Here is a 24,126-nt window from a genome sequence, read left to right as displayed (position 1 = left end):
ATGATCATTAGGGTACCCTCCATCTCTGCAGTTCTCTGATTTTTATTGACAAATTTGTTTAGACGTGGGGACAGTGCTTAAATATCCACATCCTCTGTTCCCCCAGGAGACTTTCAGAGAGAGGAAGGCAGTCACCCTAGAGCAGAACTTACAATAATTGTGTGCGTATGTGTTATATATATATATATATATATATATATATATATATATACACACACACACACACACACACACACACACATACACGTGTGTGTGTGTGTAGATAGATAGCAGCGCAGACATGCCACCATAAAGGAGCTGCCTAGAGCGGTTTCTTTTTTGCAGCATCATAAACAGGAATCAGTTCCTCCAAGACACCACTTCCTGCCAGCGACGTCCGGACGCTGCCCAGTGTCATCGTCATCATGGCGGCCCCCATGTGGATTGGAGGCCGCCATGATGGAGGCATCCGTACATACTAGGGTTCCGGAGTGTGCGGTTGCTGCGCGCTCCCAAACCCTAGAATTGGCGCCGCCACACCACTTCCCACCCGCCTGTATCGGGCCATTAACATGCATTTGATTGATCCTCACTATCCCATGGGCTCATTCACTGGAAACTACAGTGGTCCATAATAATAAATACATAATTAGATTATCCATCCATTCATGTGTGTGCCTAAAGAGAGAGAGAGAGATGTGAATGAATTATACAGTGGTACCTCGGGATACGAAATACCCAGGTTACGAAATTTTCAGGATACGAAAAAAACCCATAGGAAATTATTGTTCCGGGTTAAGAAAGTTTTTTCGGGTTACGAAAAAACTTTTGGTGCTTTTCTGCGCGATTTCACACGGAATCGCGGCTTTTCCCCATTAGCGCCTATGGGGATTCGGCTTGCGAAAGCCTTTCGGGTTACGAAATTGACAGCGGAACGAATTAATTTCGTAACCCGAGGCACCACTGTATTTTATATAATATCTGTATTCAAGACACATTTTTAAAACAACCTTTAAAACCTATATTCACTAGGAATGTCCATTAAAGAGCATTAAAGGTTTTCTCTCGTTTTGAGGCATTCAGCGGTCCCTCCATCCAAAGCATGGCCCTCAAAGGTTTCAGGATTCAGGAAGGGAAGGTATTTCCTTGGGAAATCAGCACTTTCATTTCCCTTGCTCCTGCTTTGATATGTTTTTTGTTTTTTATCCATGCTTTAAATAGACCCATTGCAGAGTTTTTCTGTAATATGTGAACCTCTCAATTTCTCTATAGGGAAGTTATTATATATTGTACTATTTCTAGACGAGATGAGGTTCAGCTATTAGAGATGGAACTGACTGGATAGAATTCAAATGGGGAAAAATGTTTACATGAAGTCACAAAAATGTAATAATAACAGTTTATTAAGCTTCCAAAAGATAAATTCAAACCAAGAGGAAATCTAAGAATGTAAATCTATAGACATTTCAATATTGCATTTACTATTTTTCTTGTTATTGGGTTTATTGCTGTTATTGTTATTGCTCTGTGATTGTCTGTACAATATGACTTTATGTATAATCTTAGAACAAAAAAAGAAAGAAAAAGACCAACTGAAATTACTGAGAGCCATGAGTCCTACCCAGCTCTCCTCCCATCGACTTTTTTGGCAGTTGGCTTGGATTTTGAATAGGGTTCTAGAAGGCTGGCAGGTTTGACCATTGGCTGCTTCGGAAGAAGGGCTTCTTCTGGGTTTCCTTGACAGGAAAGGGAAGGTGGGTGCTTCAATTTGATTCCAGTGTGAGAATGATGGCTGAGGGGGAAGAGCCCTCATTTTGCAGTCAATGATGGAGGGCTGGAGGGTCTTCTGTAGGGAGGCAGCTTTGGGGGCTGGAAGCAAAGAAGGCCCTTTCTTCTCCACCTCTTCCTCCCTCCGAAAAAGGCATACAGGTGGGCCCTATGGCTGCTAGGCCTCCTCTTGGAAATCTCTGTGGGGCCATGATAATTCGGAAGGGAAACTGAGAGAATCAAAGTGTGTGTGTGTGTGTGTGTGAGAGAGAGAGAGAGAGAGAACACACATTTGCTTCTTTTCAGGTCAAAGAAGACCATCTCTGGTGTTGAATCTCTTTCCACTCATCCATTGTTCCTGGTTCTGTTCTCTGGAGCAGCAGAAAACATGCTTGCTTCCTCCTCAGTATGGCATCCCTTCAAATATTTAAACAGGGCTATCATATCAGCTCTTAACCTTCTCTTCTACAGGCTAAACATCCCCAGCTCCTGTAGTCGTTCCTCATAGGGCATGGTTTCCAGAACCTTCACCATTTTATCATAGAATCGTAGAGTTGGAAGAGACCACAAGGGCCATCCAGTCCAGCCACCTGCCATGCAGGAGCTCTCAATCAAAGCATCTCCAACAGATGGCCATCCAGCCTCTGCCAGCCTCAGAATGCCTGTTAGTGAAGTCATGGGGGCTAAGGGTGCTCCTTCTTCCCTATTTTTTCCTAGGGCACAGCAATAGCAGCCCAAGGGGCTCCTGGATGCAACTCCATTGATGATGGCAGCCCTTGGGAGTGCACTGGTACATATTCTGGTTGTGCATATACACCCAAGAAAGAAGGAGCACACCGTGCCCCCAGAGAAAGGAGAGGAAACATCCTGTATCATGGGCTGATTTCGTCATGTTGCTACGAAACAGGCAGGAAAAACAGACCTGAAGGAGTTGCCACCAGAGGGAGAAACCCCCACCATCCCTCAGTCTTTTTCCTGCCTCACCTGCTCTGGCATGTAGCAAAATAAGTTCAAAGCTCTCTGAATGGTGGTTGTTGCAACCAATCAAGAAGGGTTGTCCGATTTGGGCCCTACTGGAGTTCCACATAATGGTGGGTGCCAGCTTAAGGGTATGGGGAGCAGTTTGTGACTCCCAATAAGCAATAAATAAATAAATAAATGGGATCAACAAAATCTACCTCACAGTATAAACTCACTTGAGCCACAACCAATAGCGTTTGTATTTGGGCTTTACACCCACAAGTACGAACAGCTCAATTCTGATTCAAATTAACAAGTTAACATTAAAAGTGCATGTGAACCAGAGGACTGACCCAATCCAGATCACTGATGGCAAAAGCAGCATTTCTAATAACTTGGTTCAAGAAATGATTTCAGCATCTTGTCACAATTCAAAGATGGAGTTGGTAAAATTGTGGCATGCCTTAGATGCCTTTTAACATGCTACAAGAAGATTGGGATATCTCTGCTGGGAGCAATTGTTGATCACTCCATTTACAGTGCAGCTACTTCCTCTGCACTAGCAACAATCACACCCATATTAGATAAATGTTGGAGAGTGACATGGCCTTCATCTTCCACATTTGCACGCCACCACTGTTGAGTTGCCTTGAATCAAAAGATGCTTCCTTTGGAATACACATATCTTGTGGTTCTCACATAAGTGATATACCTCAGTTCACCCACCTGTTAGTTGGTAAGTCCCATGATATAGGATGTTTCCACCTCCATCGCTGGAAACGGAACATTGGTTGTTACCTGTGAGATATTTTCAGCGATGTAGGTGGGGCAGTGGCTGCTATTGCTCAGTGAGGGTGTTGCAGAAGGAGAGGCTTGGTACTTCCTTCCACAATATACCAGATTGTATGTATGCTTGTGTAGTTGAGTGTTGGACCTATGCATGCCAACAACAAGATGATAGACTGTATGCTTGTTGAAAATAGTAACTCTGGAGGAAATGGGATTCAGCCACAGTCTTCAGTAAAATAGCTTTGGTTTATTATTGCATGGGAGGCCTGGGAGGAGAGAATTACAGACTCCAACAGAGAGTCAAGGAAATCCTGCAATGAAAAAATTGCAAGAAAGAATTCAGGGTGAGGGTGGATTTTAGTCCTGTTCAAATGCAAGGTTGGCCACGTGGACGAGCTCTCGCTGGGCAGCTGCTGAGTGGGCTCTTTGGGCTCTTCTTGTGGAGGGATGCCGTGCATGCTTTCTGTTAAAAAGCAAAAAAAGATTGTCCACATCAAAAGGGCTGGCTGAAGCCCCTTGTGCTTGGCTTTTTCCTCCCTCCCTCCAAGCTGCATGTGCTCAGGGTTGAACCTCTCCTCTTTCCCCTCCTCACCTTCTGCTTCCCTAGGGGGCATTTTTTTGCTCCTGAGACCTTTTGAAAGTTGCATAGGTGGCCAAAAATAACCCCCTAATCAAACTGGAAGCAGATCAGAAAGTCATGTACGTGTTCAATTTGCTTTTCCTTAGCCCTTATCAGATGAGTCTGGAACTGGGGGTCTTCAGCACTGGGCGGTTCGAATTCACGTTATTTCGCACAATACCATCATACCTGGGAGCCCCTCCGAATTGGCATGATTCAAATTGGCCAATACGCATTCGCGCGAAGTGCATTCAGTGCAGAATGTTTTGTCACACCGGTGCTCAACATGAGGATTGGCCGATTCGTATCGGCCCCCTCGCACATGCTCAGTGGTGCCCTGCATGGGTTGCGACCTTAAACGCTTCCGGGGTGAAAGGGGAGGTCACGTCATGACAGCCCGGTAAACAGCTGGAGAGCCAGCTCATGCACATTAACAATCGCGATACAACGTGCCCTCTCTACATTCCTCTCTGTTTCCTCTCTACATTCCTGCTTGGTTTTAACGTTACCATGACCTTCCCTTGCAACAAATTAGCAATGCCCGGTTGTACGTGTGTGTGTGTGAGTGTGTGAATATGTATTCTGGGGGGGGGGAGGGGGGACCAGTTCCAGCGGCTGTCAAAGAGGCTGGATGGCCATCTAAGTAAATGGGGATGCTTTTTTCCTCCTCCTCCTCCCGGCTTGGGAGCCAGCATAAGCTGCATCCCAAGAAGGGAACAGGCGCGGGGCCGCTAGAATCGCGGCGATCGCCGCCGTTCCAGCGGCTCCCGCGCCTCTTCCCTTCTTGGGATGCAGCCTATGCTGGCTCCCAAGCCGGGAGGAGGAGGAGGAGGCCGCTGGAACCGGCCCCCCCCCCCCGCTTCCCTGGAACCGGCAAGAGGAAAGACCCACCGGAAGTTAAAATTGGAATCTGGGGGTCTTGCGATGGAATTCAGGATTGGGTAGTCACACCAGAGCCATTCGCACTGAGATCGAACAGAGCCCCAATCCAGGATATTGCCAATCCCTTTATCAGCGCACTGGCCAACACGCTCCAAAAAGAGGAGCCAGTACGCATTCAGTTCGGCATCTCGCGCATTCACGTGAGTTCGGATTGGGCCATTCGAATGCTGGTATGATGGTATTGTGCGAAATAACGTGAATTCGAACCGCCCAGTGCTGAAGACCCCCAGTTCCAGACTCATCTGATAAGGGCTCTTGAAATCCCTAAGAACCAAGAATTTGGGAGCGTGCCTGGTCCCACCCCGCCCTCCCCCCATTCCCAGGTGGCTGCCCGACTCAGGGCTCCCAGGGCTGCTGCCTCCCTTTCATACAGTGCTGAGCAGCAGCAGTGGCTGGAGCTAGTAGGGGGCGGGGTCTGCTGTTCTGCCCTGCCCCTATTGGCCAGCCCTCTCAAGGAGCCAGCCCTCTGCTTCCTTATTTGGGCATGCTCCAACTCCAAGGAGGGAGGGCTTTGCTCTCAGGCAAGCTGCTTTTAGTTCTTCCCCTCTTTCTCTTTCTCTTTCCACTCCTTCTCTTTTTGTTATTCTGTTTTTTTCTTCTCCTCTTCTTCCCCCCCTCTTCCTCCTCTCCTTTTTCTTCCTTTCTCCCCTCTCCTCATCTTCTTTTTCTCTTTGTTCCTATTCTTCTTCTTTCTCCTCCTTTTCTTCTTTCTCTTTCCCCTTTTTTCTCCTCCTCCCCCTTCCTCCTCTGCTGTTGCTGTTGTTATTGTTGTTGTTGTGTGCCCAACTCCTTTCTGACTTATGGCAACCCTGCCTCTAGTCCTCTTATTTACCCCCTCTCTCTAAGCCCCCCTTCTTCTCAGGGGTCCAGGGCTTCTCAAGGCTTTGCCCCCATTACAAAAGAAAAAAGACTTTGCAAGGGATCTGACCCATAAATCCCCCCTAAGTTGAGACATACCTGGGGAAAAAGAGGGGGTGAGGGGTTTGGGGGGGGGTTGGAGGAGGCAAGGAAAAGGAGGAAGGGGGGAATTGCTAAGAAGGCTTGGGAGTGGGAAATGTAGTTTGCAGTGGCAAAAGGGGGTGCCTGTGGTCTTTCAAATCCTATGCCTGCTTGGGAGTGGGACATGTAGTTGTAGAATTGGGTGGGAGGGATATTTGGCCAGGAAGAGAAGTACATTTCTGCCATCTGTCTAGGAATAATGCCAAAATGTCCTCCATTCTGAGCAGCCGAAGAAACATGCATTTATATTAACATTTAAAAAAAATTATCAATTTTTTCATGTGTCCTCCATTTTTTTTAAAAAAAGTGTCATACATTTGAAAATGTGACCCTACATTTGTCCTACATTTGTCCCGGTTTGGAGGTCCTGACATGGCAACCCTAGTTACACCCCTCCCCCCCACATACAAAATCCAAATTTTGTTTGCTACAACTTCCCCCAAACACCTACTAAGGGCGATGTTTATGCCCAGTAAAGGCCCACTTCCTTTTCACTTCTTGTTTTTTTTACAAAAGGCCTCTCTGGTGCCTAAAAAGACCCCAAAGGATTCCTAAATGGCAAAATGACCCCTATGCCTCTACTGGGCATTTAGGGGTATTCTGGGGTAAGAGAAGTTTTTTGAGAAAAAGTTTTGGCTGTTTGGAATCTGACTCCCAGGATTGGAATTTTCCCACTACTATTTTAGGGCCAGAGAAGCAAAGTGCTATAACAGTAATTAAAACAAGGAGGACTACAGAAAGGACATTTGGCTCTCTTCCTCCCGTGAGAACCTTGTGGAAATACACCCCTTTCCTCCACTCAGCTAAAACTTTGCCTCTTGCTCTGAAGGTGGCCATCTCCTTTGCTCTGAGCCCCTCCAATCCTACCTGCAAGGCTGCTCACCTGGGCAGAGGAAGCTCACCTGGACACACAGGAGCAATGTGCTACAGCAGTAATTAAAACAAGGAGGACTACAACGACTGCGACTCCAGTGGTGATGTAGATAACAGTCCGGGAATTATCTTCTGGGAGATTTTCTAAAGCAAGAAACACAAGGAGGGAGGAATGTTTAAATATTTGAAAGGATGTAATATTGAGCAAGCTTGTTTTCTGCTGCTCCAGAGAATAGGACATGGAACAATGGATGCTACAGGTTATTTCCACTAGTATAAGAGCTCTTTTGACAGTGGAATAGAATCCCCATACTGAGGGCAGAGCAAGCTTTTTTCCTGCAGCTCCAGATAGTAGGACACAGCAATGGATTCAAGCTACAGAAAAAGAGATTTCAATCAAAATCAGGAAGACTCTCCAAAGCATTAGGAAGAATCTCCCGGTGGTAAGAGCTGTTTGACAGTGGAAAGCACTGCATCGGAGGGTGGTGGAGTCTCCTCCTTTGGAGATGTTTGAGCAGAGGCTGGATGGCCATCTGTCACAGGGAGTGCTTTCATTGTGCCTTCCAGCATGGTAGAATGGGGTTGGACTGGATGGCCTTTGGGGTACCTTCCAACTCTGTGATTCTATAATCAGAAGGAGCCATGGGCGCTGGCAGGGTTCAGAAGCTTTTCAAGTTAATGCAGCAGTTCCCCCCCGCCCATGCAACCAGTTGCACAGTGCCAGAATTCAGCAGGAGGCTGCTATAGTACAACTACTGCTTAATATGTGGGTTAGATTTGCGCTTTGGAAGCACTTTCTAGGATCTCAGACACTGTACAGTTGTTCTTATACCTAACATGAGTTTTTAACTTGTATTTCTCTTTAGTTTGTAACCCACCTTGAGAGATGGTCGCCATGCAGCTCATAAAGCAGGGGTAGGCAACCTTTTGGAGCCGGGGGCCGGGTTGGTGTCCCTCAGGCAAGTCGGGGGGCCGAAGCGGGGGGGGGGTGAAGCTTCCACCCTCCGGTGCGGGGCTGCATGCTGGGGGCGGAGCTTCCACCCACCAGGGCGGAGCCACCCTCTGGGGTGGAGCCACCCTCCGGGACAGAGCCTCCACCGAAGCCCTGCAAGGAGGAGGAGGCATGTGCCCGCCCTCTCCTCCTCGGTCCCTTTCTGGACAAACACCCCCAACCTGCATTCCAAAACACACACAACAGCACAGTTGTGCATTTCACATGGCTTTACTTAACATGGCCTCTTGCATATTTCAGAGGCTTATTCCATAACCAAACCCCTTGGGTTTAACACTTAGCATGGTTTAACATGGCTATGCATATTGAACATGTCAAGGTGGTTTCACCGTTCTTGGACCAAGTGTACTTCTCAGAAATGTGTACTTGGTCAAGGGACTTTGGTTTTTCTTCACTGTGCATGGGTTTGTAAAAATCACAGCAATTTACATTGGCCTTGCCTCAGAGGCTTTCTGATATCAATATCACCATTAAAGAACCAAAAACACACAGAAAAGGCACTTTGGAAAGTCACACTCTCTTGGCTTCAGAAACAGTGCGTGCATGCCTCTCAAGCTGACTCATATCATCATCAACATCAACATCAACATCATCATCATCATCATCATCATCACCACACTATCATTGTCAAAGCAAGGGAGACTTGTTAGCATTAAAAGCACACAAAACACACTTTGCAAGGTCACACTCTCTCAGCTTCTGAAACAGTAGTTGCATGCTTCTCAAGCTGACTTATCATCATCACCACCACACTATCATTGTCAAAGCAAGGGAGACTTGTTAGCATTAAAAGCACACAAAACACACTTTGGAAGGGGACACTCTCTTGGCTTCAGAAACAGTGCCTCCATGCCTCTCAAGCTGGTTTATATCATCATTGTCATCATCAATATCATCATCATCATCACCACACTATCATTGTCAAAGCAAGGGAGACTTGTTAGCATTAAAAGCACACAAAACACACTTTGCAAGGTCACACTCTCTCAGCTTCTGAAACAGTAGTTGCATGCTTCTCAAGCTGACTCATCACCATCACCACCACACTATCATTGTCAAAGCAAGGGAGACTTGTTAGCATTAAAAGCACACAAAACACACTTTGCAAGGTCACACTCTCTCAGCTTCTGAAATAGTAGTTGCATGCTTCTCAAGCTGACTCATCACCATCACCACCACACTATCATTGTCAAAGCAAGGGAGACTTGTTAGCATTAAAAGCACACAAAACACACTTTGCAAGGTCACACTCTCTCAGCTTCTGAAACAGTAGTTGCATGCTTCTCAACCTGACTCATCACCATCACCACCACACTATCATTGTCAAAGCAAGGGAGACTTGTTAGCATTAAAAGCACACAAAACACACTTTGCAAGGTCACACTCTCTCAGCTTCTGAAACAGTAGTTGCATGCTTCTCAACCTGACTCATCACCATCACCACCACACTATCATTGTCAAAGCAAGGGAGACTTGTTAGCATTAAAAGCACACAAAACACACTTTGCAAGGTCACACTCTCTCAGCTTCTGAAACAGTAGTTGCATGCTTCTCAACCTGACTCATCACCATCACCACCACACTATCATTGTCAAAGCAAGGGAGACTTGTTAGCATTAAAAGCACACAAAACACACTTTGCAAGGTCACACTCTCTCAGCTTCTGAAACAGTAGTTGCATGCTTCTCAAGCTGACTCATCACCATCACCACCACACTATCATTGTCAAAGCAAGGGAGACTTGTTAGCAATTAAAAAGAATGCAAAATAAAACAAAAAAACCCATGTGGCCTCTGGCCACTCACCACCTTCTCCTCTTCCTCCTCCTGCTCTTCCTCTCTCCTCTTCCTCCTCCTGCTCTTCCTCTCTCCTCTTCCTCCTCCTGCTCTTCCTCTCTCCTCTTCCTCCTCCTGCTGCCCCCATCTCCTCTTCCTCTCTCCTCTTCCTCCTCCTGCTCTTTCTCTCTCTTCTTCCTCCTCCTGCTGCCCCCATCTCCTCTTCCTCCTGCTGCTGCCTCCTCCTGCTCTTCCTCCTCCTCTTCTTTCTTCTCCTCCCCCTCCTCCATGTGCCTGGGGCCAGGACGGAGGAGACAGAGGAGGAGGTGGGCAGCGCGGGGCTGCATGAAGCCCCGCGGGGAGGCGGGGAGGGCCGCGCAGGGCCCCGCAGGGAGGCGGGGATGGCCCCATGGAGCCCCGCGGGGAGGCGGGGAGGGCCCCACGGAGCCCCGCGGGGAGGCGGGGAGGGCCGCGCAGAGCCCCGCGGGGAGGTAGGGGAGGGCAGCGCCGGTCTTCATCCTTTGCCTCCTCCACCCCAGGCCGCGTGGCCCTCCTCTTCCTCCTCCGCCGCCATTTTGTTTATCAAAATGGCGGCGAAAGGTCGCACGAGACTTCGGCTGCCATTTTGAAAAATAAAATGGCGCCCGGAGCGGCGCGGAAACGGCGGCAATCAGCGGCAGGACTGCACGGGGGCCGGCAGAAAGGCCTCCGCGGGCCGGATCTGTCATAAACAGAAGCTCTGCTGTTGCTAAAGGCTGCCCAAGGCTGCTTTCTCTTCTCTCAGAGGCCTGGAGGAACCAGAGCTCTCTGATAGATCAGGCAGACTACAAATCCAGAATTTCACCGGATACAGCCATAACAGTTAAAGTGGTGTCAAACTACTTTATTTCTGTAATGCGGCTGCATATGAAGGCTTCTGTGTTTGTGGGTGCTCACCTTCAATCTCGCAGTAGGTTCCATGATAGGCCTCAGAACATTTGCAATAAAAACCACTCAAGCCAGTGTCCTCTATGCAAACTCCACCATTCAAACAAGGATTTGACAGGCAGTGTCCAGCTAGGGGGGAAAAGAGAGAATGACGCCAGGGGTTCAAAGAAGCAGTTGCTTTACAAAGGGATTTACAAAGACAAAATAGCTACCTTGAGTCCCTATACCAGGAAAAAGGTGGGAAAGAAAGAAAGGCTGGACTAATCCTTTGCAGCAGCAGCAACATCTGTGTCCCATGGCCAACAAACCTGCCCACCTTCTGCACATTAGCAGTTATGGCACTCTGCCCAGGATGGGCAGATCTTCTACTACCACCTTTGAGGGGGAAGATGAAGGCCCACCTCCTTTCCAGGAGTACAAATCCTTTGCAACAGCTGATGAAACCACTCACCAGTGTAGCAGCCACGGGTAAAGTTGGAAACTGTGCACATTTCGCCATAGGTACATGTGGCCCTGGAGCAAGAGATGCTGGAGCTGTTGGTGCACACACAAATTTGGCTGCAGTCATCGGTCATGAAGTTTTCCCCAACCTGGAGAAAAGAGAAAATTTCCCTGGGGGAATTCTTTCAAGTATATTTGCTATAAGCAAAGTCCAATAACCTTTCCACCCCAAAATGCTAGAAGACCCTGCTCAGCTCTAAATCGATCAACTGTTTGTAAATATTGCAAAAATGGAAGATTCTGCCCTGCTCCATCCCTCTCAAGGTGTGCTGAAATAAACCTTGGAGAGCATGCCTGAAGCCAGAGCTTACAGTAAGGAGCCCTGGAGGTGCAGTGGTTAAATGCCTGTACTGCAGCCACTCACTCACAAACCATAAGGTCACAAGTTCAATCCCAGCCAGGAGGCTCAAGTTTGACTCAGGCTTGCATCCTTCCGAAGCCACTAAAATGAAAACCCAGATTGTTGAGGACAATTAGTTTACACTTTGTAAAACTCTTAGGGAATACTTAAGTTCACTGATAAGTGATATAGAAATGTATTTGCTATTGCTCCTACTTTTTAGCATCATGGCTCCCAAAATCACCAGCTAGAATGGATTTAGGGAGCTATGGTCAAAAAAATAACTTTTCTGAACTCTGTGAGTCTAATGCAAGGAGGGGGCAGGAAGAATCTCCCTCAAAGTTCAGATTTCCATTATTAAACCAGCCAATATGTTTTGCCAATATTTGAAGGAGGTACTCCCAGAAATCGTGAGAAATGTCTGCTTGTCCTGTTACGTGCTTTTCCTTGCCAAACGTCTTGCATTTCTGTATGTTGTGTTTTGTGATTGATCACTGGAAACTGAACACAGGCTTAAATTGGGTGTTGGAAGGAAAATACCTAATCTAATTCAACCCACAGACAGGCACTAAAAGCCTTATCACATTAAAAACAAACCCAGCAGGCAAATGGAGAGAAGCGTGTTTCTCTTTCTGTCTCTGCATGACGTCAAAGCACTTTAATTTTCTAGTAGTAAAAGCATGGGAGAGGGTGGTAAAAATGTCCCTTTTGACAAACAAATTTTTCCAGCCTAGCAAAATGGACACATTTGACACTTTTGCAATCCTCTCCTATGCTTTTATGACTGGAAGAGAAGGAAAGTGCTCTGACATCATGCAAAGACTGAAAGAGAAATGCATTTCTCTCTGCTTGCCTGCCATGTTTGTTTTTAATGCGATAACTCTCTAAGATAACTCTGGGTGTGAGTACCTTATACCTAGATCTGTAGGCTCCTAAACTCCCCAGGCCATATTTTGTGTCTAGGTTAGACTGAGAGCCTTATCGCATTATTAAGCATTATTCCTCCCTCCATATGGCGTCATTCTCTTTTGTTCTCATGGGAGAGGATCGTAAAAGTGTCTCATTGGCCAAGTGGAAATAATCTGTTAGGTAAAATGATGCTTTTACAATGCTCTCCTACACTTTTATAACCTGAAGAGAACATGAGTCATGCAGAGGGAGAAAAAACACACCTGTGGTCTTTTCGTTTGCCTGCTGGGTTTGTTTAATAACGTGATAAGGCTCTTAATGGATTTTTAGGATGTTTCTATATTTTAAACAAGCCCAAAGGAAATGATGGGAAGAAAATCTTAACTCAAAAGCAAAGTGCATTTGAAACTTCTCACACGAATAGCAAGACCTACGGAAGCTGGCATTCTGGAGGGCCAGACCATGGCTGCTTTGTGTGAAGAAGGACATACTATCAGCCTGCTATACCTGATAATATCTGCCCAAGAAGGAGCAACCACATTCCCGGAAGGGCACACAGTCGAACCCGCTGAGGACGTATCCAGAGAGGCACTCGCAGCCTTCCAGGCAGGGGGCACTGCACTCTCCTGGGGCAGCTAGATCCGAACATGAAGCTGGGCAGGCGGACATGCAGGCGCTGTATTTACTGTTTGGGGGGCACTGTGGAGCTGGAGGAAGAGAATGACACAACCACTGAGCACACAAAGGGCAGTAGAGGGAGCTGCTCTCCCTGCCTCCACCTCTCTGGGACAGACTTGAGGGTTCCTGGATAATGGAGATTTGGCTCCAAACCTATAGCTCAAAGAGGGAGGAATGTGGCCCAGTGGCTGCATGTGCCCTGTTTTTCTGGCCCTATGGAGATCCAAGAGCCAGTGGTGTCACTAGGGGGGTGCAGACTCTTTATAACACTCTAAGAGATGGTGGGAGTGAAGTAAACCTCAGAGGGAGAAGAAAGGAGTGCCCCAGAATTTTTAAATATTAAAATTTAAAATTTCTAAATTTAATTTTTTAAATTTTTAATTTTTTTTAAAAAAATCTTTTAAAATGTTCTTTAAAAACACTACATTTTAACCAAATCTTCACTATGTCTATGTAAATACATTTAGGTTATGCATATGATATTGTAATTTGAAGGTATAATTTTAATTTGGCTAGTTGTTTATGTCACAACTATTAACATGACATTCAGTGGCATATGGAAATTATGATTTACGAGTAACATTAGTGGAAAAAAGCATTACTAAGGATTCTATATGGTGAGAAATGAGTGGGGTGACACCAACCCTAGGGACGCTACTGCCAAGAGCCCCCTCCCAACCCTAAAAAACATGTTAAATTTCCCATGCTGGTTTTTGAGTGAAATTTGCAAAAAAATATCCCCAGGTATCTCCAAACTGCCTTCAAATGTGGTAGCTCAACTCATTCCCACCAAAGCTCAAAAAACACCCCCCCCCCATGGAAGAAATGGACCAGAGGGCTAGTGCACAATGCTGACCAAGAATGGCATTACACCTCTTCTGGTATGCTTGAGACATAGGGTTGGGCCACAAGGTAAACACATTGTTCCCTGCCCCTTACTCAAACATTCACCCCTGCTAGAGCTAAAGTAGAGGAAACCCATGGAATCAATGGGATTTACATAAATATTGACTCACTCTTCAACAGCAGAGTCAGTGAGTCTACTATAACAGGAACCCACCCCTAGGATCTGAGCCAAGAGGCAGGCCCTGGAGTGTGGCCAAGGGTCTAGAATGGTCAGAATGGGTCTAAGGCAGCAGAGGCCAGCCAGGAGAGGCCTGCAGGCCAGGATTGGGGTCCAGAGGAGGGTTTTTTGCTGCCCCTTGCACCCGTCCTAGGGGAAGGAAGGCAGCTGTTGGAGGCAAGATGTGTCTCTTGCAGAAGGAATGGATTTCCATGACACTCTTCTCACCGCATGTTGCCTTCTCCCTCCAGCTGCCCATGGTGATTCCTTCCACCTGGCAGGCCAGGGCATACTGCTCCAGGATGGGGCACAGCCTGGTGGTTCTGTTGGCTTCCATGCACATGTCAAAAAGGCAGACCCTGCAGAGAGGATGAGCGGGAGAATAGTCAGGCCACGGAAGAAGACACCCACGCTACATATTTGAGAACAGCCCCTCCTGTGAAGTGGATGCTGAGCATGGGACTGGCAGTGCAGGGAGAGGCAAGAAAATGAGGAGCCGGGGGAGGAAAGTTGGGTGGACATGCTAAGTAGCCGATGGCAGTTAGAATCATAGACCCATGGGACTGGGAAGGCCCAGTGTGAAATGCCCAATTATGCTTACTGTACAATTGTTACCACGCCCTGCATACCCTGTATTATTTTGGGGTACAAATATTTTGTTGTATTTTATTATAATAGCAGTTACAGAGAGGCCATAAGCATGAACCTGGAAAGGTCAGATGACCTTTAAGTGAACATCTGTTGACTGGTCACACAGACCTGAGGGCATGTGGAAAGGACCCCTGCAACTTTGTGGTGTGAATATTGCTGATTCCCCACCCCCTGGCATGTGCATTTCTTCTTGAAGAGCACAAACATTTGTTAGTCTAAAGTATTATGACAATCTTTTTGTTAGCTCCCACTGTAGTTTCCCACACTTGATTCTGTCCCAAACTCCCTGGGGTTGCCCTGATCTTATTCCTGCTCTAGTAAATCAGTGTCATTCCCATCAATTAAAAATATTCATTTTGTAACTCTGAGGTTAAAACCATCAACTAGGTGTGTATTCCATTGTTTTGGGGATTCCTAGAAAATCAACACAAACTACTGTTGGATTCTATCTGAAACTCCTCAGATTGCTAGCCAAATTCAGTCCCAGGTAGTGATCTGAGTCCTATCCACTCTGCATCCATTTCCAAGACTGGAGCCTGGCTTCTGGACTGGTAATCATTGTCCATGGCAATCCTTTAATTTGCTATCCAATACCATCTTTTTATATATCTTACTTCCTCTGTGTGTGTTAAGTGCTTTGTGTGACTATTGACATCCCTGTTGTTGTTCAAATAATGAAGGTGAATTGTACTTAGTACTCTGGAGTTCTAATTTTTTGAAACCAGTAAACATAGGGCTGAAAAATCCTAGCTAGTGTTGCCCTGGTCCTCTCACTGCTTCCTACTGAACTAAGTTAATCTCCCCATTGAATTCAATTTGTGGGTGCCCTCTTGGGTTCTTCTGCAATTTAAATAAGACAGTAATGCATAGTGGCACTTCAAGTCTCACTTCACTTTCATAAACTTCAGCTGAATACGTTTGTTAGAGATTTGCCAAGTTAGTAAGTTCCCACTTTTGTAAGGGCACTCACACACATGTAAGGCATCGACAGGATGCCAGCCATTATAAATTTAATTCTGCTTCTCCAGAAAGTGAAAATATAGCATTAAAAGTGACATCAGTCTGTGAGTAATAATAAACAAATAGCAAATCAGAGCAAAGGATGAAAATAGCACAGCAGCTAATGAATGAATCTTGATTAAACCTCTTAACTCCAAAAGCAGCAGCAATGAAAACATGAATATATGGGGATAAATGTTTGGGCCAGGAGAACAGTTTCACTTTGATTCTGGTGTTCTGTTTTTGTTGGTCTTTTCTTCTCAGCTCATAAATGTGCCAACAACATACCCCTACATTTCCATTTTCTAACCTCTCAGCACAAAAACCACCCTCTGACCCCAGTGAACCTAGGCAACTTTTGGGAATATGAGAAACAGGGTCTTACGTTAGGAAGGAGCTTGGAGTGATATGGTCAAAACAGGCTTGGAAGGGTCCGTTTGGATCAGCCAGGATTCCACAGTTGGAGCTGCTGTTGATCTGGCTGAGCTGGTCAGGGGTGCAGTGGAGAGTGAATCCGGTGTCTAGCTCCACACTATCCAGCTCTTCTTCTGAAATGATCTCTCGCCTGGAATGGAGAAGATATTGATATTGTTAAGGAGCACCATCAGGTATGCTGAAGAGGAATTCCCCTGGTCTGTCTGGGAAGGAGAACTTTGCTTTCTTCAGGAAAATGCTTCCTGTTGTGGTTTCTTCTTCTTCTTCTTCTTCTTCTTCTTCTTCTTCTTCTTCTTCTTCTTCTTTGGTTTTTAAGCAGAGGCTGGATGACCATCTGTCATACGGAGGGTTTTGATGGTGTCTTTTTGCATGGCAGAACAGGTTGGGCTGGATGGCCCTTGGGGTCCCTTCCAACTCAAGGGTTCTATGATTCTTGGGACATGTTGGCATTTCTTGATTTGAGCAAGGAGAACCTCTAAGGAATTTAGAGGTATACAGGCTGAATGCTCTGCTCTGAACTGGGCTGATCTGTCCCCCAACATCATCACAACCCAGCCTCTTCTTGGAAACCTTTTAGGAAGCAAACAATCATGTACTATATATTTCAGAGAAATGGTCATGTTAATCTGGAATATCAGTATGTAAAGGGATCTTGTAGCACCTATGAGACTAATTGAATGAAAGAAGTTGTAGCATGAGTTACTTCCTCAGATACAGGGAGAGAACTGGGCATAAGCTTTTTGTAGACTTGGTCTGCTTCCTTTAGATGCATCTGAGGAAGTAGACCAAGTCTACAAAAGCTTATGTTTCCACATATTCACTCAGTCTCAAAGGTGCTACAAGATACCTTTGCATGCTGATGTACTACAGATGCCAACAGTCTTACTCTGTATTCATAACCACAAACAATTCCAGAGGCCCAAAAGAGCCTGGACCATGACCACAGCCACTAGGGGCATTAATACTGGGGAGGTTCTGAACATATTCCAGTTTTCCTCTAGGCATCTTTAAAGGAGAGAATTGTAAGAGGGGATGCATCTGTTGGGGGTGCTTTGAATGCGTATTCCTACACCGCAAAGGGTTGGACTGGATGGCCCTTGAGGTCTCTTTCAGCGCTATGATTCTATGAGAGGGGCTGTCTGGAGCTGGCAGTAGTAATCTCTGGATACTTGGTAGCCATTCCATCTTCGTGAGATGATGGGTTGAACCAGAACCAGAACTATCTCTACTGTTATGCCTGAAACTGTGTGGTCCTCCAGATGTGTTTGGATTGCATCTCCCAGCATTCCTTGGCTATCTTTGGCTTGGATTGCTGGACTCCAATGACACTGGGAGGAGTGCATGAGTCCCATCTCATTGCTGATAGACTGACTGGCATCTCTATAGCTCTTCTAGGTGGATCAGGAGCAGATGGGAACTCAGGGCATTCCCCCCATGGTGCCCCTACACAGACCCTGGCCTTCTGGAGATGTTACCTGAGCCGAGCATTTCCTCTTTGGACAGGGACACGCCAGCTCTCCCCGAAGGTGTCCACATCTTTGACCAGCACGCCATCAGGGGTGGTGAAGTCATTCTTATGCTTCCCATCAAAGTTTCCACACAGCCCCTCCACATTCTTCTTGTATGTGTTGGGGAGCATTATGTCTGGGGACAGAGATCTCCAGTATTAAATTAAAGCCTGAAAGGGTGCTCCCACCTACCTGGAATTCTCACTCAGAGATCCCATTTAGATGATGAAGCAAAAGACACATGGTTAGGGAAAGGCACTCTGCACACCCTCAGGGGTGTTCTTACATGCTTCAAGGCCAAGGCCTGGAGTCAGACACAAGAGCCAAGTGACCTCAGTCTCTTGTGATGGGATTCTCCACTTCTCAGAAAAGAAATTCATCCCATGCCCAAAGTAGGTCCAGCTCTTCTGTTAGGCAGAGGAGAGTGGTTGCTCTTTTGCATAATCAAGCAAAATACACATACACAGGAAAAGGCAGGATATAAATAAAGTGATTGATTGATTGATTGATTGATTGATCAATATTGGCTTCTATGTTTACATTCATTTGGTTTTAATAATCTGCCTTTAAAGTGTTGTGCCTTAAAGTGTTATGCCTTTAGCCACTGGGATGACTGTAAAGTTTAAAAACCACCCCAGAAAACCAAAGAGGACACTGGGTCCTTTTGCTGGTAGCATCCTTCTAAGAAACCCACCTTTCCAAAATCTGCAGAGCCTCCATTACCTGAATTCTCAGCACCATCGAAGCTGACGGAGAGCCCAAAATCTGTCTCCAGGTAAATTCTCATTGCTTGTTGCTGAACACGGAGGCCCTCGTGGGGCTGTGCAGGGGGCACAGTCTTGATCCCATCCACCTGAAAGGGAAAAGGGAGAAGAGTCTCAATAGCTTCCTCTGAAGGACTGGATTCAGGGGAAACCTCCCAGGCCATATCAAGAAAATCGCAGCCAAATATCTAGCATAGCTGAATTATCCATGAATATTGAGTGACTGAGGAAGTTGGAATGACTTGAAGGCACACAGTAATGAGGAAGATTTATATTGCAACATCTGGAAATTCTTCCCACAGCTGGTCATATCACAGTATTCCCTACAGAACTTGGTTATAAATCTTCAGTTACAGGATCCCATGGTTATTGCCTATCACAGCATATTTCGTGAAACTGGTCCTGTGGAATTTATTTATCAGTCTCTGTGTCTCACAACATCTTTGATGAAATGCAAATATTGGGGTGACTCCTTCATCACATCATATATGGAACTTTTTGTCTAGATACTCATTATATACGGTATTTTTCACAGATTATTTGTGTCATGTATTTTTTTGTGATTTTGTTAATTTCGTTAGTATTTTAATCTATCATTGCAATTTTGGTAATAGAATACAATACAGCTCTCTGGTCATTATACTAGTATTGTCTGTATTGTACTTTAATAATTTCATAGAAAGGAATTTATATCATATTGTAAGCCTGGGTTTTTACATCTATCAGTGAGTTATGGAGAAGACTCTGTTTTGTTTGGTTTTCTTAATGTAGAAGAAACTCTGCTGCTCCAGAGAGTAGGACACAAACCAGTGGATTCAAATTGCAAGAAAAGAGATTCTCCCTAATCATTATGAAGAACTTCCTGACAATAGGAGCTACTTCTACAGCAGAATGGACTCCTTCGGAAAGCATGACAAAGAAAAAGGGAGGAAAGAGAAGCTGTCAAGCAGCATCTCAAAGACAAACTGCATACTGTCCGAGATTTCACAGATGAAAATTGGAACAAGTAGAACCAAGCAATTTCAGAATGTGGTCAAGGTGGCAAAATTTACTTAGGAGGAGGAACAGACAAGCGGAGGGGCTGCAAAAGTTTGTATTTGCCTGAGCTGACTGGGAAGGGAAAGATTTGGCCCTTTTCCTCTCCTCCCCATCCCTGGCTGAATTAATGGAATACAAAATACTTTTGGACTTTGAACTCAGTTTGTGGCAACTGAAATAAGATGGGACAAAGAGGGAGGTGGGAGAAGGAGAGAGAAACCGGGACATTTCCAAAACAGCTGAAAATGTGGGAGGACAGAGGATTAATCAGGACTGTTCTTGCCAGTTCTGGATAGTTGGAATGTATGGTTTATACTTGAGGAATTCTATGTATGCAACTGTGAATTGAATACGGAGTTTGGAGATTATCAGATGGGGAAAAGGACACAAATGCAAAAAGATTTTCATATGATGTCGCACTTATCCTGTCAGTGTCCCGTCACTGAACTGCGATTGACTGCGATCGCACGAAAGATTTTCATACAATGTCACACTTATCATGTCATTGTACTGTCGTTGAAGTGGAATTGCCCTGTCATTTTGTATTTAACGGGAGTTTGCATTAATAGAATTCCACCTCAATGACAGGATAATGATAGGATAAATGTGACGTCTATGAAATGCTTTTGCGCGATCGGGATAAGGATGGGAGATCAATCCTGTCCCCGTCCCATCCCTGTCTGATGATCCCTATTGTGCTGTGGCCAAAAAGCTTAACTGCACACCTAATGGAACTTAATGTGTGCATAAAACACAGACAGGATATCAGCTGAGCTAAAAAGATAGACAGGCAGATATCTGCCACATCCAAAAGCCCAGAGTCCCGAAGAGCTCCTACCACCAGCTTCTTTCCCTGCCGGAGGAGCACTGTGTGGTTGTAGACGGTGATCTTCAGCTCCTTAAGGACGGTGATCCTGCTGTCTTTTGCATGCGCCTTGTTCTCTCCCTCAATGCTGAAGGGCTCAAGGCGCTGAGGAGCATCCGGCTGGCTCTGGGATACCATGTAGGTGTGCATCCCTTGGAAGTGGTGCAGCAAGCCATCGAAGGAGAGGTAGTGGGGGTCCCCTGTGATCAGGCACTTCCCAAAACCTGTGGGGAGGGAGAAATGCCAGAAAAAGCCATCAGAGGAACTGACAGAAAGGTGGGTAAGTTTTATTAAATATATTTCTATATGGAAAATTTTCACCCAATTTCTCTGCAGCTCCTTTCCACTTATAAGTGCTACTAGCTGATAATGCAGATTTATCTTTTGTAAATTGCAAGAAAGGACTTTCTGAATAAATGTTAAGATGAACGTTTTTACTGTAAGATCTGTTCAATAGTGGAATGGACTGTCTCATAGCCAGTGGTGTATTTTCCATCTTTGGAGGCTTTCAGACACAGTTTGGATGGCTGTCATACAAGACATTGTGGATTTCATGCAGTGGAAAAGGACTGAAGCAGATGGCCCTTGGGGTGGAATGAATTCACTTGGAAGGTGATGGACTCTCAAATAGAGGCTGGATCCCCACCTCTCATGGCTGCATTAGATGTGGGTTCCTGACCTAGCAGGGGGTTGCACTAGATGGCCCTTGGGGTCCCTCCCAACTCTACGATTCTATGAAACACAACTCATGAATGCTTTGAATTCATTTCCCACTAGACAGACACCGGAATATCCAAGAACCCAGGCCTTTTCATTTCTTTCTGAATCAGACCCTAGACTGAACTTATTCCAGATTTCTCCCAGGAATGACTGCAAAGGGAATGGTGCTGCCACTCCCTTTCCCTGCTCCTCTGTAGCCATGTTCCTGTTGCAGTCCTTTCTAGCTAAAAGAGGCAGGGAGCTTAGCTGGGGGACATGGGAGATGTATCCCACATCAGATGACACCTCAGAGAGGGTGTGTGTCTGCCTTCTGGTGTGTACCTCCCCATGGGTAAACCAAGATTCCTGAAGACTGGAGATTCTGGGAAAGACCTAGTCCAGAGGTGGCAAGGAGGCCAGGATGCTGTTGGCACACGATGGCAAACTCCCAGAGGCCTCTCCCATTACTGAATGGTGCCAAGTTTCCTCCAGGACTTGTGAACAAGGCAGGTGAAACAGAAAAACCTGGGGCATGGACAGTCCCTTTGGATGCTCTGGTTGACCAGTCATCAGTGGCACGTAGACTGGAGACTTTCTCTTCCATAGCAGCCTGATCTACCCCTTGGCCTGGTGGTTCTGTGCTAGGAGGTGACAGCATGAGTTACCAACCCTAGTGATGCCACTAAATCTTAATCCTCCCCTTCAGTTGGGCTTGCTCTCATCTAGAACAGGTGAAGTAATTTCACTCACTCCATCGACAGGCATCCATACCTGTTGGTTTGCAGCCATACTTTCCATTGTTCTTGAGCTGGCAGATCTCCCCAACCTCACAACCAAAGCTCTGGCACTTGATGACACCACCTGAGCGACATCGGCATTTCTGGCTGCAGTGCCGGGTCACCCAGCTCTCTCCAACCTGCCAGAAGATGACAGAGTTATTATGTGATCAGAGAAGAGAGGGAGGAATGCAGGTGAATGGGGCAGAAGAAGTCCCACTGATGGGGTGAACAAAGGGGTCCCTTCCCCTGGCCACAATCCATTCACCAATCCTTTCCCCACTGTGATGGGCTCACTATGAGGAACTGTGAAGACATGATCATTTGGTGCTGAATGTTGTGCACCTTCAAGTCATTTCCAACTTATGTCAAACCCAGGGCAAGCCTACTGCAGAGTTTTCTTGGCAAGATTTGTTCAAATTTTACACTGATGGAGTGTACAAAGTGGTCCCTTTCCCTGGCCACATATCATACTCCAAACCTTTTCCCATTGTGGCAGGCTCACTATGAGGAACTGTGAAGAATGGTTTTCTTGGCAAGCTTTTTCAAAGGGAGGTCTCCTCTGCCTCTCTCTGAGAGGCAATTACAAATGTCTATGACTCGCCCAAGGTCAGCCAGTAGGTTTCCATGGCTGAGTAGAGATTCTAATTTGGTCTCCCAGTATACTAGTCTAATGCTCAAAACACTACACCAAGTGGCTCTGAGTGGATCTTTTGGGCATTAGGTCAGATAAGGTAGAGCTATGCTTCCAGAACTCATGCTCAGCCATGCTGAAAATATTGTAAGTTGCAAAGCCATTTGTGCTTTTGGGAATTAATAGAAAAGCACATTAAACACTCACAGGGTTCCCAACCCATGTCCATAGACATCATGGTGATTCCTACTGATTAGCATACCAGTTTGAAATAAATAGAATTAAGTTCAGTTTACATAGTTTTAGTTAATGTTTTCTTATAAGTGGGGTTAGTGGGTTTAATAGTTTTTGCCAATGGCTGTGTGCTGTGGGGTAGTGGTTGAAACGCTGGACTACGACTTTGGAGACCAGGGTTCGATTCCCTGCTCGAGCATAAAAACCGCTGGGTGACCATGGGTGTCACTCTCTCTCAGCCTCAGAGGATGGCAATGGCACCCTCTGAACAAATTTTGCCAAGAAAATGCTATGATGGGTTCACCTTGGGATTGCTATAAGTAAAAAATGACTTGGAGACACACAACAACATGGAAGGTGAAGTGTACATTTAAGAACTGCAATGTTTATTTATAACACTCTTTCCACAAAATTTAATTCTTGGCCATACATGTTCATACATGAGCCAAGCCAGTGTGGCATAATGGTTTGAGTGTTGGACCACAACTCTGGAGACCATGGTTCAATTCCCAGCTCAGCCATGAAACCCATTGGGTGACCTTGGGCAAGTCTCATTCGCTAAGCCTCAGGGGAAGGTGATAGCAAACCTCCTCTGAATAACTCTTGCCAAGAAAACCCCAGGAGACGTTTGCCTTAGGGTGACTTGCAAGCACACAACAACAACAACAACAACAACAACAACAACAAATTCAACAAATATAATTCCTGGCCAGGTATATTCGGCTTGTAAGCAGGCATTCTATGCCTTTAAAATAAACTAAATAACATAAATATTAAACATGATAATAGAATTATTATATATTCATTATATAATAATTATATTATTATAATTGTTTATATTTATTGTACTCACACACACAAACACACACACACACACACACACACACTAAATAAAAACAGAGATGTCTCATCCACTCTGAAGAGTTAGAACCCAGAACTGGCAGCAATGCCATTCCCCTTCTGGAAGGAGATGAGGTAAAGCCAAGAGTGGATTCGCTGCCCCTCAGATGACCAGCACCCTGCCCCATGATCCCACCCCCATGAGTGCTCACTTTGTGATAGTTGTCATCCTGGTCATGGCAGCCACACTCGCTCAGTGGCACGCACTGGTCATCGCTGAGGACGTGTCCCTGGCTGCACACGCACCCTTCCAGGCACTCCCTGGGTGGCTTCTCACAGAGGTCCTCGGAGTAAATGTTGGTGCACGTTGGGGGACAGGGGGAGGCACAGTCGGTGTAGTAGCTGTTTGGGGGGCACGGGAGGGCTGGGGTGGAGAGAAAGAAGGGAATGGTGGCAGTCACAACAAGTGGTTGTGCAACACACACAGGGAGCCAGCTGGTCAGAAGGGAGACAGCAGTTAGCTCTGGCACAGGGAGAGACACCAGTCCCT

At 46.0% G+C, this 24,126-nt stretch overlaps 1 protein-coding gene and 1 long non-coding RNA gene across 2 annotated transcripts in view; both read right to left on the bottom strand.

Annotated features, from left to right (window-relative positions):
* Positions 1-3,748: 3,748 nt before the first annotated feature.
* Positions 3,749-7,881, bottom strand: LOC149317940 (uncharacterized). The gene is made up of 3 exons (XR_016279766.1): positions 7,807-7,881; positions 6,958-7,072; positions 3,749-3,958 (listed from the first exon to the last, which is right to left on the bottom strand). It is a non-coding gene; the product is annotated as an uncharacterized LOC149317940 (long non-coding RNA).
* A 2,717-nt stretch (positions 7,882-10,598) lies between these two features.
* LOC149317939 (IgGFc-binding protein-like) overlaps positions 10,599-24,126 on the bottom strand; it is an 86,250-nt gene continuing 72,722 nt past the window's right edge. Inside the window, exons 48-57 of the mRNA XM_089513260.1 lie at positions 23,789-24,000; positions 21,864-22,008; positions 20,367-20,617; positions 18,450-18,579; positions 17,694-17,862; positions 16,169-16,348; positions 14,362-14,492; positions 12,900-13,099; positions 11,094-11,232; positions 10,599-10,771 (exon numbers count right to left, since the gene is read on the bottom strand). Of these exons, the coding sequence (XP_089369386.1) occupies positions 10,599-10,771; positions 11,094-11,232; positions 12,900-13,099; positions 14,362-14,492; positions 16,169-16,348; positions 17,694-17,862; positions 18,450-18,579; positions 20,367-20,617; positions 21,864-22,008; positions 23,789-24,000 (1,730 nt within the window). The remainder of the gene's footprint in view (positions 10,772-11,093; positions 11,233-12,899; positions 13,100-14,361; positions 14,493-16,168; positions 16,349-17,693; positions 17,863-18,449; positions 18,580-20,366; positions 20,618-21,863; positions 22,009-23,788; positions 24,001-24,126) is intronic.

The sequence above is a fragment of the Sceloporus occidentalis genome, unplaced genomic scaffold (assembly GCF_023333645.1).
Source record: "Sceloporus occidentalis isolate IW3139 unplaced genomic scaffold, rSceOcc1.0.p SCAF_2, whole genome shotgun sequence".
Lineage (NCBI taxonomy): Eukaryota > Metazoa > Chordata > Lepidosauria > Squamata > Phrynosomatidae > Sceloporus > Sceloporus occidentalis.
The sequence above is the reverse complement of the archived record's forward strand: the minus strand, read 5'-3'. Positions and strand labels throughout refer to the sequence as shown.